Here is an 11532-nt window from a genome sequence, read left to right as displayed (position 1 = left end):
TCCTGCCCGTGTCTGTTTCTTTTCCTTTGATTTTTAAAAAGGTGCATGCCAGCCCCAAACTGTCCTCCCCGGTTGCAATGACTGGTGGGCTTCTGCATGTCCCCCGGCCTGTCTGTGAATGGGGGAGGGGCAGTGCCTGCGGCTCTCCAGTGGGAAAGTTTAAGCAGCTCCGAGTCAATAGAGGGGAACGAAGAGATTTGTTCAGTGTACGAGTGACACACTCGCTGAAGTTTAAGGAGACAGGACCCCCGGGAGGGGCTCGCTAAGGTGGGCTGCTTGCAGCAGCGCTGTGCTGAGGGAACGAGCGGTATCGTTCCACCAAGGGCCTTGGATTTCCTTCTACCGAAACCAGTTTCAATTTCGGCAGCAAACACAGGAAGAAATAATAGGTTTCTCAAAGCTGCACGTGTCCCTCGTGATTGGCAAGAGTGACACAGCCCCCAGCGCAGCTCCTCCTGCCTGGCCTGTGTGATGGGGCAGGGGTGGCGGGGTGGCTGGCGCCCACCTATCCGCCCTGCTTTGCTAGGACAGCCCAGCCCCTTGGGGCTCGGGGCAGGTGGAGACGACTTGGTTTTCGTGCAGACTGGAACGTTCTGGCCACACAGGAACCAAACTTGGACTCGCGTGGAACTTGCAGCGCTGGTCAGGCGAGGCCGTCTGCCACGCGGGAGGGTCAGGGTCCGGCTGGGATCGCACGTCTGGGAGGTCGGGTGGGGCCAGCAGGAGCAGCGCCTGCGAGTGGGTGACCCAGGACAGCCAGGCTTTCAGAGCGACACGTGCCAGGACAACAGCTGTTACCCCAGTCCAGCGGCCTCTTCCCTTTGGTGACTCCCCACCCTCAAACACAAGGACTCACTTTGTCACCGGGGGTGTGACCAGACAGCTCCAAATGAAGACAGCAGAGTGAGAAGCTGCTGTGTGAGGGGAAGCGGCACAGGACCTGGGCCAGAGCAGTCACGGCGGGGCGGGGTGGGTCCTGCACCTGACCGGGTCATCCAGGCGGATCCTAGCTCTTTGTGTCCTGTTTTCCAAAGTGCTGGGACAGGGTACAGACCCAGGGGGACTACGCCAAGTTCCTCCCAGATGGCCTGTGGTTCCAGGCCAGGACCAGGTTTCGGGTGTGGCCGTGGGGGCGAGGGGATGCTTGGAAGTGTGCAGAGCTGCGGGGAGGCGCCAGCCAGGCCAGGCTCACTCGAGCGACCCTGTTTGTGGCCGGAGCAAAGGCACAGACAGGCGTGTTTTGGTTGATAATTTGGCTCGGACCACATCGTGCAGCCTCTGTTGAGATACGGTGAGTTCCTGCTTTATTTTCAGCAGGGCTGTTCGGGGCCAATTTGCTTTTCAGCGTCTGAGGCCCATGGTGGCATGCAGGAAGGCTTGGGAGGTGGCGTTAGAGTGGAGAAGCCAGGTGGGGGTGACCTGTCAAACCGGCTGGCGGACACGCGTTCCAGGCTGCAGCTACGACAGGCACTGCTGGCGCAGGCTGTGGCCGTGGAGGCCAGGCCCCCGATTCCCCAGGTGTAGAACCAAGGGAGAGGGAGAGGGGGAGCAGGTAGGATGGAAAGGTCAGGGCTGGGTGAGGCGGCCTCCAGCCTGGGCAAGGCTTGAGCGGCAGGGTCAAGTAGCACCAGAGAGGCAGAGGACGGCCTCCTCTGGTGTCAGGGCACTGGGTGTATGACGGATTCCAAGGTAGTAATGCAGCCACGCCCAAGGCGTTTGAATGTTGCATCACTGGCAACCCAGGCAGAACCACAGGTATGAGCAGCCCATGACTGTGAGCTCGGAGTTTCTGATGAAGAAAAAGGCCAGCCCTGGCTGGTGTGGCTCAGCAGATTGAGTGCCGGCCTGCGAACCAAAGGGTCACTGGTTCAATTCCCAGTCAGGGCATATGCCTGGGTTGTGGGCCAGGTCCCCAGGAGGGGGCATGCGGGGCGGTGAGGGGGGCAACAAGGTCAAAGTATCTCTCGTACATTGCTGTTTCCCTCTCTCCCTCCCTCCCTTCCCCTCCCACTAAAAGTAAATAAATAAAATCTTTAAAACATAGAAAGTCCAGGCGTCTGGACACCCAGGGAGCCAGCTGGGCCTTCATCTAGCTCTGGGCCCCACGTCAGGGCGTCGGGGCCCCTGTAGCAGAGAATGTGACCTTCAGTGAAGTGCGGGAGGTGCAGTGGCGTGAGGAAGGCCAGGGGCAAGTCCCTGCCGAGCCCTGTGGCCTGGTCAGCCCCGGGGTAGACAGCACACAGGTAAGACGGTGTAGCCAGGCAGTGGCCCTCTCCTTGGCGGCTGTGAGGGGAGAGACGGTGCTGGCACTTGGTCGGTGCTTGGCATTGTGGGTTTCCCTTGAGCTTGGGGACCTCGTGGCCAGTCCCCTGCACTGGCCCCTCCCTCAGCCCACGCTGGGCTCCACCCCACCCCCAGACATTCTGATTCAGCAGGCCCGGCAGGGCCCGGGAATGTGCATTTCTAACATGTTCCCAGTGGGTGGAGACCCTGCTCCTGGTGGGGTGTCACTCACAGGGAGTCGTCAGAGGGGGAGGGAGCTTGGGAAGGAAATCCAGTGTATGGATTATCCCCCTCGGCCCTGGGTGGGGACCTCCCCTGTAGACCTGGAAGAGGTGGCCCCTGTCGGGCTGGTCCCCCACCTGAGCTCTTGGCCCGCTTCCTTGGGGGGCCTAGCTCAGGGGTGCTCCTGTCCGTCTCTGTCCCCCTGCCTTCTTTCCCGAGCCTGTTCGAGTGTCTGCCACCCTGAAAAAGCCGCCTTGTTTTTGTGTCCCCTCCCAGCCACCCTGTCCCTTGACTCAGCCTCAGTGCAGTCCTTCCCTAGCATTCTCAGCCCGCCCCAGTGACCTCATCACTCCACCCAGTGACCCAAGTCCCAGATCTGACGGGCGTGGGCCTGAAAATTCCTTTCAGGATGTGACGCTGTTCACCGCCCTGTCCCGGAAGGGCTCTTCTCTTTCTGTCCCTTACATGCTGCACCCACAGTCTGCGAGGACGTGCACAGGTGGGCAGGACCCATCAGCACACCCTGCTGACCTGTCAGTGTGTCCTCCTCGCACATGTGTGGCCTGCTCAGGGCCCCTTGTTTGTCCGTCCCCCCGGCCCCTGTGTCCTGCTCCTCTTGTGTCCCTCTGTGGCTGGGACCCCACATGTCAGTGATGAGAGTCTCATCTTTGTACCTGGTTCTCTCAAAACCCCCTGTCTTTCCTGCCCCACCACCTGGCTCCTGGTCTGAGTCGCTGGCCTGGTCCTCCCGGGCTCGAGCAGCCTTCTCACCGGTTCTCTGACCCCAGTGACCCCGCTCTCCGCTCCGCTGTCCTGGCGCCCGGACCATCTGTGAAGACAAGAAACCCCAATCAAAGTGTGCCCTGACGTAAGCTTCCCCACCGCCTGTCCGTGTACAGCCCGTGGCGTTTGGCGAGGTGGACCCCTCTGCCTCTTCTGCCGTGAATGCCCCTGAAGGCCTCTGGGCAGCCGTCCGGCACGATGTCCTGCCACCCTTGGCAGGCGCCCGGGAATGGAGGACAGAGACCCCGGCCTGGTGCCAGGTGAGGAGCATGTCTGCTCTGGACACAGCCGCGGCTCCTCGAGGAGCAGCTGCGGCCTACTGCTCTGCTGTACGCGGACGAAGGCGGAGCCCGGCCGGCCATGGGGTCAGGACTTCCTGGGGACAGAGCGCCAGGCTGGGAGTGAAGGCCTGCTTTCCTGTCGTGGAGCCACCTTGACTTAGCCATAGGCACTTGGGTCGGTCACACCACCTCTGTGGCGGCGGCGTCCTCCGTAGCGGTCACAGAAGGGCGGTCCCTTCAGCAGGTTGTAGGTGTTTAAGTGGCTTCTTACCGTGGCTGGCCCCAGAGCGGGGCAAGTACCTGCTAGGAACTGCGTGCAAGAAATGCACGTGTGTTCCCGTAACCTCGGGCTTCCTCATGGCTGTGTGTGAGGTGAATGTGTCCCCCACGTCGACCTGTGCTGGCCATTCAGATTGCAGAAATGCACCTTCGTGGGGCTGTTTGCTCCTACGGTATTAGAAATGATCCGTAATCATTTTCTGTCCTTTTTCTCCCCTCTACAGGCATTAGCCTGCTGGTTTCTGACCACGGTTGGACACCTCCCACTGGCAGGGACCATTGGGCACAGTCCCCGCAGGGCTCAGGGCTCACAGGCGCCCAGGAAACCTTTGCTGAACGAGCAAACTGGAAAAGCTGGGTAAGGCAGTGGCTTTGGACTCTGCTCAGAAAACGCGCTCCCCCACCCAGCCCCCGCATCAGTGACACTGCCTTGGAAATTCTCCTTGCTGCAGCTGTCCCTGACGTCGCCGCCTCTGAGCCAGACCCCACGACACCCCCCGCCCTTGTTTTCTTTCCGCTCCTCTGTTTGAAGTGAGCCTGCGCTGCGTGGCTCCTGGCCAGCTGTCTGTCGGGTGGCATGGGAACAGTTGGTGACAGCTGGCTACAATCAAGTTCCATTACAAACAGATTTTAAGTGCCACTCACACACGGAAGAAATTGCAAGCTTTAGCAAAAGAAAATCTGGGGGCTTTCAACGCAAGACAATGCCCCAAACCCGGCCTGTGTCAGCGATTCGGTTTGTGGTGTCTTCTTGCTCACGAGAAGCACCCTTTCTTTCCCTGGGCGCCACTGCCCCCCAGGGTGCAGCCTGCAGACCCGTGGGTCCAGCAAGGGCGCTCCCAGGCCTGCTGGTACTTACCAAGGGCACCTGCGTCAAACGCCTGCCTGACCCTGTGGTCGGCCCGCTGCACCTGGGCTTGGAGAAGAGGCGCTGCCCTGCCTTGTCACTCTCTCACCTTGGTTGGGCAGGTGGCGGCTGGCAGGCCCGGTGGAGACATTCTTCTGGGAAGCAGGAGTCACCTGGAGGAATGTGTCAGCCCTGCCGGTCTCAGCAGCACATGGACCTGACTTCCTCCACATTTGCCCTCCATGCTTCTTTCCCTCATCCGTTCGTCGTCCTCGGGGAGTGGGGGCATGTCTCTCGGTGCTCCTGCACCAGGGGACCTGTCCTTCTTCCCTTTCTCCCCAGGACCTCCAGCTGTGCCTCCCACTTGGCATGCCCCCTCCGTCCCTGATCCTGATGGGGGAGGAGAAAGGCAAGAAATGAAAACATTTGTTCTAGAGAAAGGAACCAGATACAAAGTGGCATGATTGAGACTACAAAGGAAACAGTGAAGTACTCTCACACACAATCCGGCACCTAAGTTCTCTCTACAATGTTTATTTTAAAATTAATTTATAATAGTAATACAGGCATACGGCTATAGAATTTAAAAGTCACGTATCTCCCGGAGCTTCTCTGACAAAGTCCCGCAGATTGAGTGGCTTAGAACAACAGGAATGGCCCTGGCAGTTATGGCCTAGTGGGTTGAGCAAGGCCCCGCAAAGCCTAAGGTCACTTGTTTGATTCCCAGTCAGGGCACGTGGCTGGGTTGTGGGCCTCGTCCCAGTTGGGGTGCCTGCAAGAGACAACCAAAGGGACCGATCAATGTTTCTCTCACACGTCAGTGTTTCTGTCCCTCTCTTTCTCCCTCCCTTCCCCCCTAAAATAAATAAGACCTTTTTAAAAAGTAAGTAAATATCAGCAGGAATGCTTCTCTCTGAGTTCTGGAGGCCCTCGGTCTGAAACCCAGGTGTGGGTGGGGCCAGACTCCTTCTGGAGATTCTAGGGGAGCATCCTTCCTGCTTCTTCCAGCTTCTGGTGACTCATGTGTCCCTTGGCTTGTGGCTGCACCACTCCAGTCTCCGCCTATATCTTCACATGAGCACCTTCTCTGTTCCTGTGTCCTAATCTCTTCTTTCTAAACTTTTTGTTTATTGATTTTTAGAGAGAGAGAGAAACATTGATATGATACTCCACTTATTGATGCATTCATTGGTTGCTTCATGTAGGTGCCGTGACTGGGGATCGAACCTGCAACCTTGGTGTATCGGACGATGCTCTAACCAACTGAGCTACCCAGCCAGGGCCCTAATCTCCTCTGCTTATAAGGACACCAGTGGTTGACTTAGGGCCACCTTCATGATCTCATCTGAACTTGATCACATTGGCCAAGACCCTGTTTCCAAATAAGATCACAATTCACAGTTACTGGGGGTTTGGGCTTCAACCTATCTTTTGTGGGGGACAATTCAACCCCTGACCTTGTGGAAGGTCAGGTAATGAAGTCTCTCCAGATCCTGTTTCCCTGGCAACGGCTCACTTTGCAGAGGCAGTGTGGGTACAAGTCCCTTCTGACCCCTGCTAGAGACAGTCCATGCTTGTCCCCAAGGGTGGAAGCCCCTCGGGGGCGGGGCTTTCCTGCTGCCCTCTTTGTCACTGTGTCCACAGCCCCTCAAACAGTGCCTGGCACCCCCCAACCGATATTTTTCGAGTGGCTGAATATACAATTATGAATGCGTCGATGTAAGAATGCCCAAACCTGGGGAGAAGTTTTATAAGATTTCAAATGCTTCCCAGAGTAACAGTTTTGCAGCTTCCTTTTTGCATTTGAAAGTAAGGAGGGAAGTAAGGAAGATCCCTTGGAGGAGGGGGGGGAGCAGGGTGGGGATGGCGCTACAGGACAGTTCCAATTAGGTGCTCTCTTGAAGGGGTATTACCTGGAGGGGTATTAGTCTGGCATTTCAAAGGCGTGTCAGCTCAGGATGGGCAGGGCTTCGTGAAAACCTTTCCCTGAGGAAGTTGTGGGCCTGGGTGTGACCACCCAACGTGACCCGCCCAGTTAGGAATTTACGACCAGATCACCCTTTGAGGTTTTTTTCCATAGATGCCCTTTTCCTTTTTCATCCACAAATGTATATGACACATATAGGAATTTTTATTACAAATGGAAACATATTACATACCACCATTCTGTCCTTGATTTTTTCACTGAATACGGCTTGGGAACCTTCTCATTTTGGTAGATATTGGGTTGGCCAAAAAGTTCATTTGTTTTTTTTTTCCATACAGTGGCTCTAGTAGCGCTTAGTTGTCTTTAACTTCATTTGAAACAATTTTGTTAGATTGTATTGTGACTGCTGTCATATCAGTGTGCATTTGAAACAAAACATCAAAATTGGTGAGTTTGTGTGTACCATTTTAATATTGAAGACGGAAGAAAATATGCAACACTTTCAGCATAGTATGCTTTATTATTTCAAGAGAGGTAAAAACGCACCGCAACACAAAAAGTAAATGTACGATTTGTGTAGCGCACGGAGAAGAAGCTGCGACCGATCGGGCGTGTCAGAAGCGGTTTGCAAAGTTTCGTGCTGGAGATTTCTCGTTGGACGATGCTCCACCACTGGTCAGGGACAGCAGTTGAAGTTGATAGCGATCCAATGAAGACATTAATTGAGAACAATCAACGTTATATCATGCAGGAGATAGCCGACATACTCAAAGTGTCTAAATCAATAAGTTACTGGTGAAAATGAAAAACGTGTCTTTTGTTTTACGGAAAAAAACGTACGGACTTTGGGGCCACCCGACGTACAAGCCTGTGAGTGCTCCCTGGTGGGACCGAGGTGGTTTCTGAAGAAGTTGGAGACACTGCAGTGTAACAAGCACAGGAAAAAAATACACATTGGGTTACCTCTGCTTAAAAGACTTCCTCCATGACTCCAACGTTGGAGATTATGTAAGGCAGGGATGGCGGAAGGGAGGCACCAACTTAACAAAAACAGGTGTTAGGTGGATCAGCTGCACAGAACAAGAGACCACAGTGAGGCCTGCGGGGAGCCCTGAGCCATCTCCAGGGTTTTCTGAAGGACGGTGATACAGTAGAGGGGAGGGGCCTGGGTTGGAAGCGGTGACTACAGTTAGGTTCCAGATCCTCGCCTGGGCGCCTCCGGTGCCTCCAGCTCCCTACACAGCCAACATAAGCATTCTCCTTGTTACGTGCGATGGACCCTGGGTTCCTTTGCATTTATTCTCTCTCCCCCTCCTCCGAAGGTGGTTGGTGCCTGCAGCTCCTGGAGAGCCAGGACCTGTGGGTTGAAGGCACTGTTGTCATGAAATAATGTTAGTTCAGGGAATTTGTAAGCAGTCGAGTATCAGGCTCACAGAGGGTCCCTCCCTGTCCTAATCCACGGGGTTGGGAGTTCAGAGAACAAATTGAAAGGGATGAGAGTGACAATTAACATGTTATCTTTCTTTCCTGAGTTTTGGTCACGGAGCAAGAGTTCTGGTGGCCAGAGACACCGGCCTGCCATTAAGGGAAGAAAGCTGGCTGGGGAAGGCTGTGAACTTTCTGTGAACGCTGGGACAGAGAGAGGTAAAGGGAGCTCACGGCAAACTTTGGGGCGTCTCTGCTCCACTGCCATGAAGAGAGACTCGCCAGGCAAAAGGGGGCAATTCTGAGGGCACCCCAGCCCAGGCTGGTATGAATGAAATGCCATCGGAGCCTTGTGCACGTGGCACCAAAACGTGAGGACGCGGGGCCACAATGTGACTCCCTGCTCGCATGTCACCTATAAAACTCGACAGTCTGGTGCAATGAGTGAAGATGAAACCCATAAATCCCCCAGAATCAATCTTTTCAGGAGAAGGGTGACATCTATACAAGGGAAGGGTCTAATTTCTGGAATTATTTGAAAGCGGCATGGGGTTGGGGTGGGGGACTGTGCCCAAGAAAATAGAGACCATCTTAGACTTTGCGGTGAGTCAGTTGCTGAGTTTGAGAGGGGGCTGTCTGGGAGTGGACCACTTTCTTAGCCTCCGGACAGGTGAGCCGGAGCTGCACCCCCGACAGGACGTCAAGACTAGGGCTCCTTGCCCTGACCGAGTGGCTCAGTTAGTTGGAACTCGGTTAGATAAGGAAAATTGAGACAAGACTACAAAGTATGAAGGCAGTGGACTGGTGACAACTGTCGTTATGCTGAGGTTCAGGCCGTAGAAATAAAGGAATCCAAAGGCTGCAGGTTTGACTCCTGGTCAGGGCACATGCCTAGGCTGCAGGTCTGGGCGTGTAGGGAAGCAGCTGATTGATGTTTCTCTCTCTCTCTCTCAAACCAATACACATATCCTCAGGTGAGGACTTAAAACAAAAGGTTAGGGTTCCTTAGGCTGATGTGTTGGAACCCATCTCTTCTAACAGAAACAGTATCAGCTGTGCAGAAGTCCCATGGAAGACTGCGGCCGACCTGTCCTTTCGGAGATCTGTTCTGGGTGGGAGCCCGGAGTTTGTGGGCAGAGGCTGCGTTTTGTGGGTGGGAAACAGGTCCAGGGGGTTGAGGGGTGGCCCAGGTCACAAGGCAAAGTAGAGCGGGTCTGGAAGGAAAGCACAGCGCTGCCTTGCTCGTTTATTTTCTCCATGGGGGTCAAGGACTTTCTTTTGTTGTCTTGAACAAGTCCCATGAGGCCCCTTTTAGGGTTGGCCAGAGAAGAAATAGCTTTCTGCTCACGTGCGTCTCACCTCCCCCTGATGGAGAGCCCTGCGACATTGGAGAGGCCCTGTGACATTGCCAGGGCTTGGGCCAAGCTCAACTGCAGCGGCCCAGTGCAGGCAAATGGAACACACAGCCAACAGTCTAGAAACGTGAGCACTGAAGAGGTGCGTGGGTCAGGGTCCCTAAAGCCCTGGAATGCTGGGAGATAAGGAAAATGCATACCATAACAGGAAGTAATGAAGCCAGTGGACTGGTGACAAGAGTCATTATGTTAAGGTTCAGGCCACAGACATAAAGGAATCCAAGTGCTCTGCGGCCTCTTGCAGAGACCCAGCCCTCCCGGGGCAAGCTGGGGCCGGCCGGACCTGCGCAGTTGACGTCAGCCAGGACCACCCTGTCCTTCAGTGGCCGCACACGACCTCGGCCTCTGTGCGCAGCTGGGCTGCGGGCTACGGGCCTGGATGGGTGCGCCACGCCGAGGTCCTGCAAGGCCCTTGCGAAACGCGAAACCCGAAACCTGCTGGGGCCGCGGGATGGCGGGGCGGGGCGGGGCTTCGGGCCCGGGGTCGAGGCCTGGGCGGGAGCGCGGGCGCAGGCGCGGGCTGGGAGGCGGCCGCGAGAAGGGAAGTGCGCGGGTGAGCGGGGGGCGGGGCTTCGGACCCAGGGGCGGGGCCTGGGGCGCGCGTGCGCAGGCGCGTGCCAGGGGGTCTGTCGCGTGCCGGGGGTCCAGAGGGCGGGGATGAGGGGGAGTGCGCGCGGGGGCTACGGGGCGGGGCGGTAGGCTCGGGGGCGGGGCCTGGGCGCGCGTGCGCAGGCTCCGGCCGGGAGGCGGCCGCGTGCCGGGGGTGCGGGCGCAGGCGGCGGCGGGCGGGGCGCCCAGCGGGTGGCGCGGGGCCGGGGGCGGGGCTCGGATCCTGGAGCTTGGCTGAAGCGAGCGAGGCCAGGAGCGGCGGGACGCGAGGGGCGAGCGGAGATCCCGGCGCGGAGCCTGGCACCGGCACCGGCGCCATGGAAGAGGACGACAGCTACGGTCAGTACTGCCTGCGGCCCGTCCGGCGGACGCCCCCTCCCTCACTCCCTTCCTTCCCCGGCCCGGCGGCGCCTCGGGCGGCTCGCGTTTCCCGGGGACGGTGGTGAGGGACGGGAGTCTGGGGGCCGGACCGGCTGAGGAGCCGCCGGGGGCCGGAAGGCTGAGGGGCGCTCGGATCTCCGGGGAGGCGGCCGGAGGTCGCGGGGCCGGAGTCGCCGGGGTCGTAGTGTCTGGGTCGCCGGCCGCTGTCACCCAGCGCAGGCCTGGCAGTGCCTCCGCGAGCGTTGAGGCTCCCCTGCGCCCCCGTGTGCGCTCTCCGTAGTTTCCGGCCCTTTTTGGTATTCGCAAGTTGTGTGCCCCGGTCCCTGTCTTTGTCTGAAACGAAAAGGAGAAAACAGCAAACCACCCCGGAGTGGACAGACTTCACCCGGGACGTTTCTGCGGCCGAGTTGCCGGGCGGTAGGGTGCTGTCGAGGGCCGGGACTGCGGCCCCTGGCCGCCCGCGAGGTCCGGGTTAATTATTGCTGACCTCGTTAAGTGGCAACACGGCTGCTGATCCAGAAACGCGTGCCGGGGATGCCTGACGGTGCGGGGACGGGGACCCAAGTTTGCGTTCTCGTCGGTGCTCACGGACAGCGAAAACTTGAGAACGGAGAGTTTCCAGCTTTCCTCCCGCTAACCTCACCCTAGAATCTGCTGGCCAGCAGGGAGCGGTGCCCTCCCAACAATGGCTTGAAATGCTAGGCGTTTCAAAAGGTTATTTGGAGTGCTCTAGTGAATTTTAACATTTTATTCATAAGGAAATTCAGAAGAAAGGCACACGGAACAGTGGTGAACTCTTATGGTTTGCTAGCGGAGAACAGATAGATACGGCAGGATTCGAAATGCTTCTGTGGCCGCAGGGAACCGGGTCCAGTGGCTGACGCGGCTTATTGACCAGTCAGGCGCTGAGAAACTGTTGACTGGTGAAGAGGTGGGTTTATCACCTGCACCTTGACCCTGAGCCACAGACAGGGGGCCTCGCAGCTGCTTGCCAGACCCAGGCACGGCCTGAGGTCCATGCGCATCCGGGATGGGTGCCCATCAGATGTCCCCTAGTTACCTTCCAAGTAAAAGCCACGT

The 11532-nt window shown here is 57.3% G+C and overlaps 1 protein-coding gene across 1 annotated transcript in view; it reads left to right on the top strand.

The window, feature by feature from the left end:
• Positions 1 to 10253: 10253 nt before the first annotated feature.
• The window catches only part of CYTH1 (cytohesin 1), a 63109-nt gene continuing 61830 nt past the window's right edge, over positions 10254 to 11532 (top strand). Inside the window, exon 1 of the mRNA XM_053910741.2 lies at positions 10254 to 10410. Coding sequence (XP_053766716.1) covers positions 10389 to 10410 — 22 coding nt within the window. The 5' untranslated portion in view covers positions 10254 to 10388. The remainder of the gene's footprint in view (positions 10411 to 11532) is intronic.

The sequence above is a fragment of the Desmodus rotundus genome, chromosome 9, assembly GCF_022682495.2.
Source record: "Desmodus rotundus isolate HL8 chromosome 9, HLdesRot8A.1, whole genome shotgun sequence".
Taxonomy (NCBI): Eukaryota; Metazoa; Chordata; class Mammalia; order Chiroptera; family Phyllostomidae; genus Desmodus; species Desmodus rotundus.
This window is presented reverse-complemented; position numbering and strand designations above follow the sequence as displayed.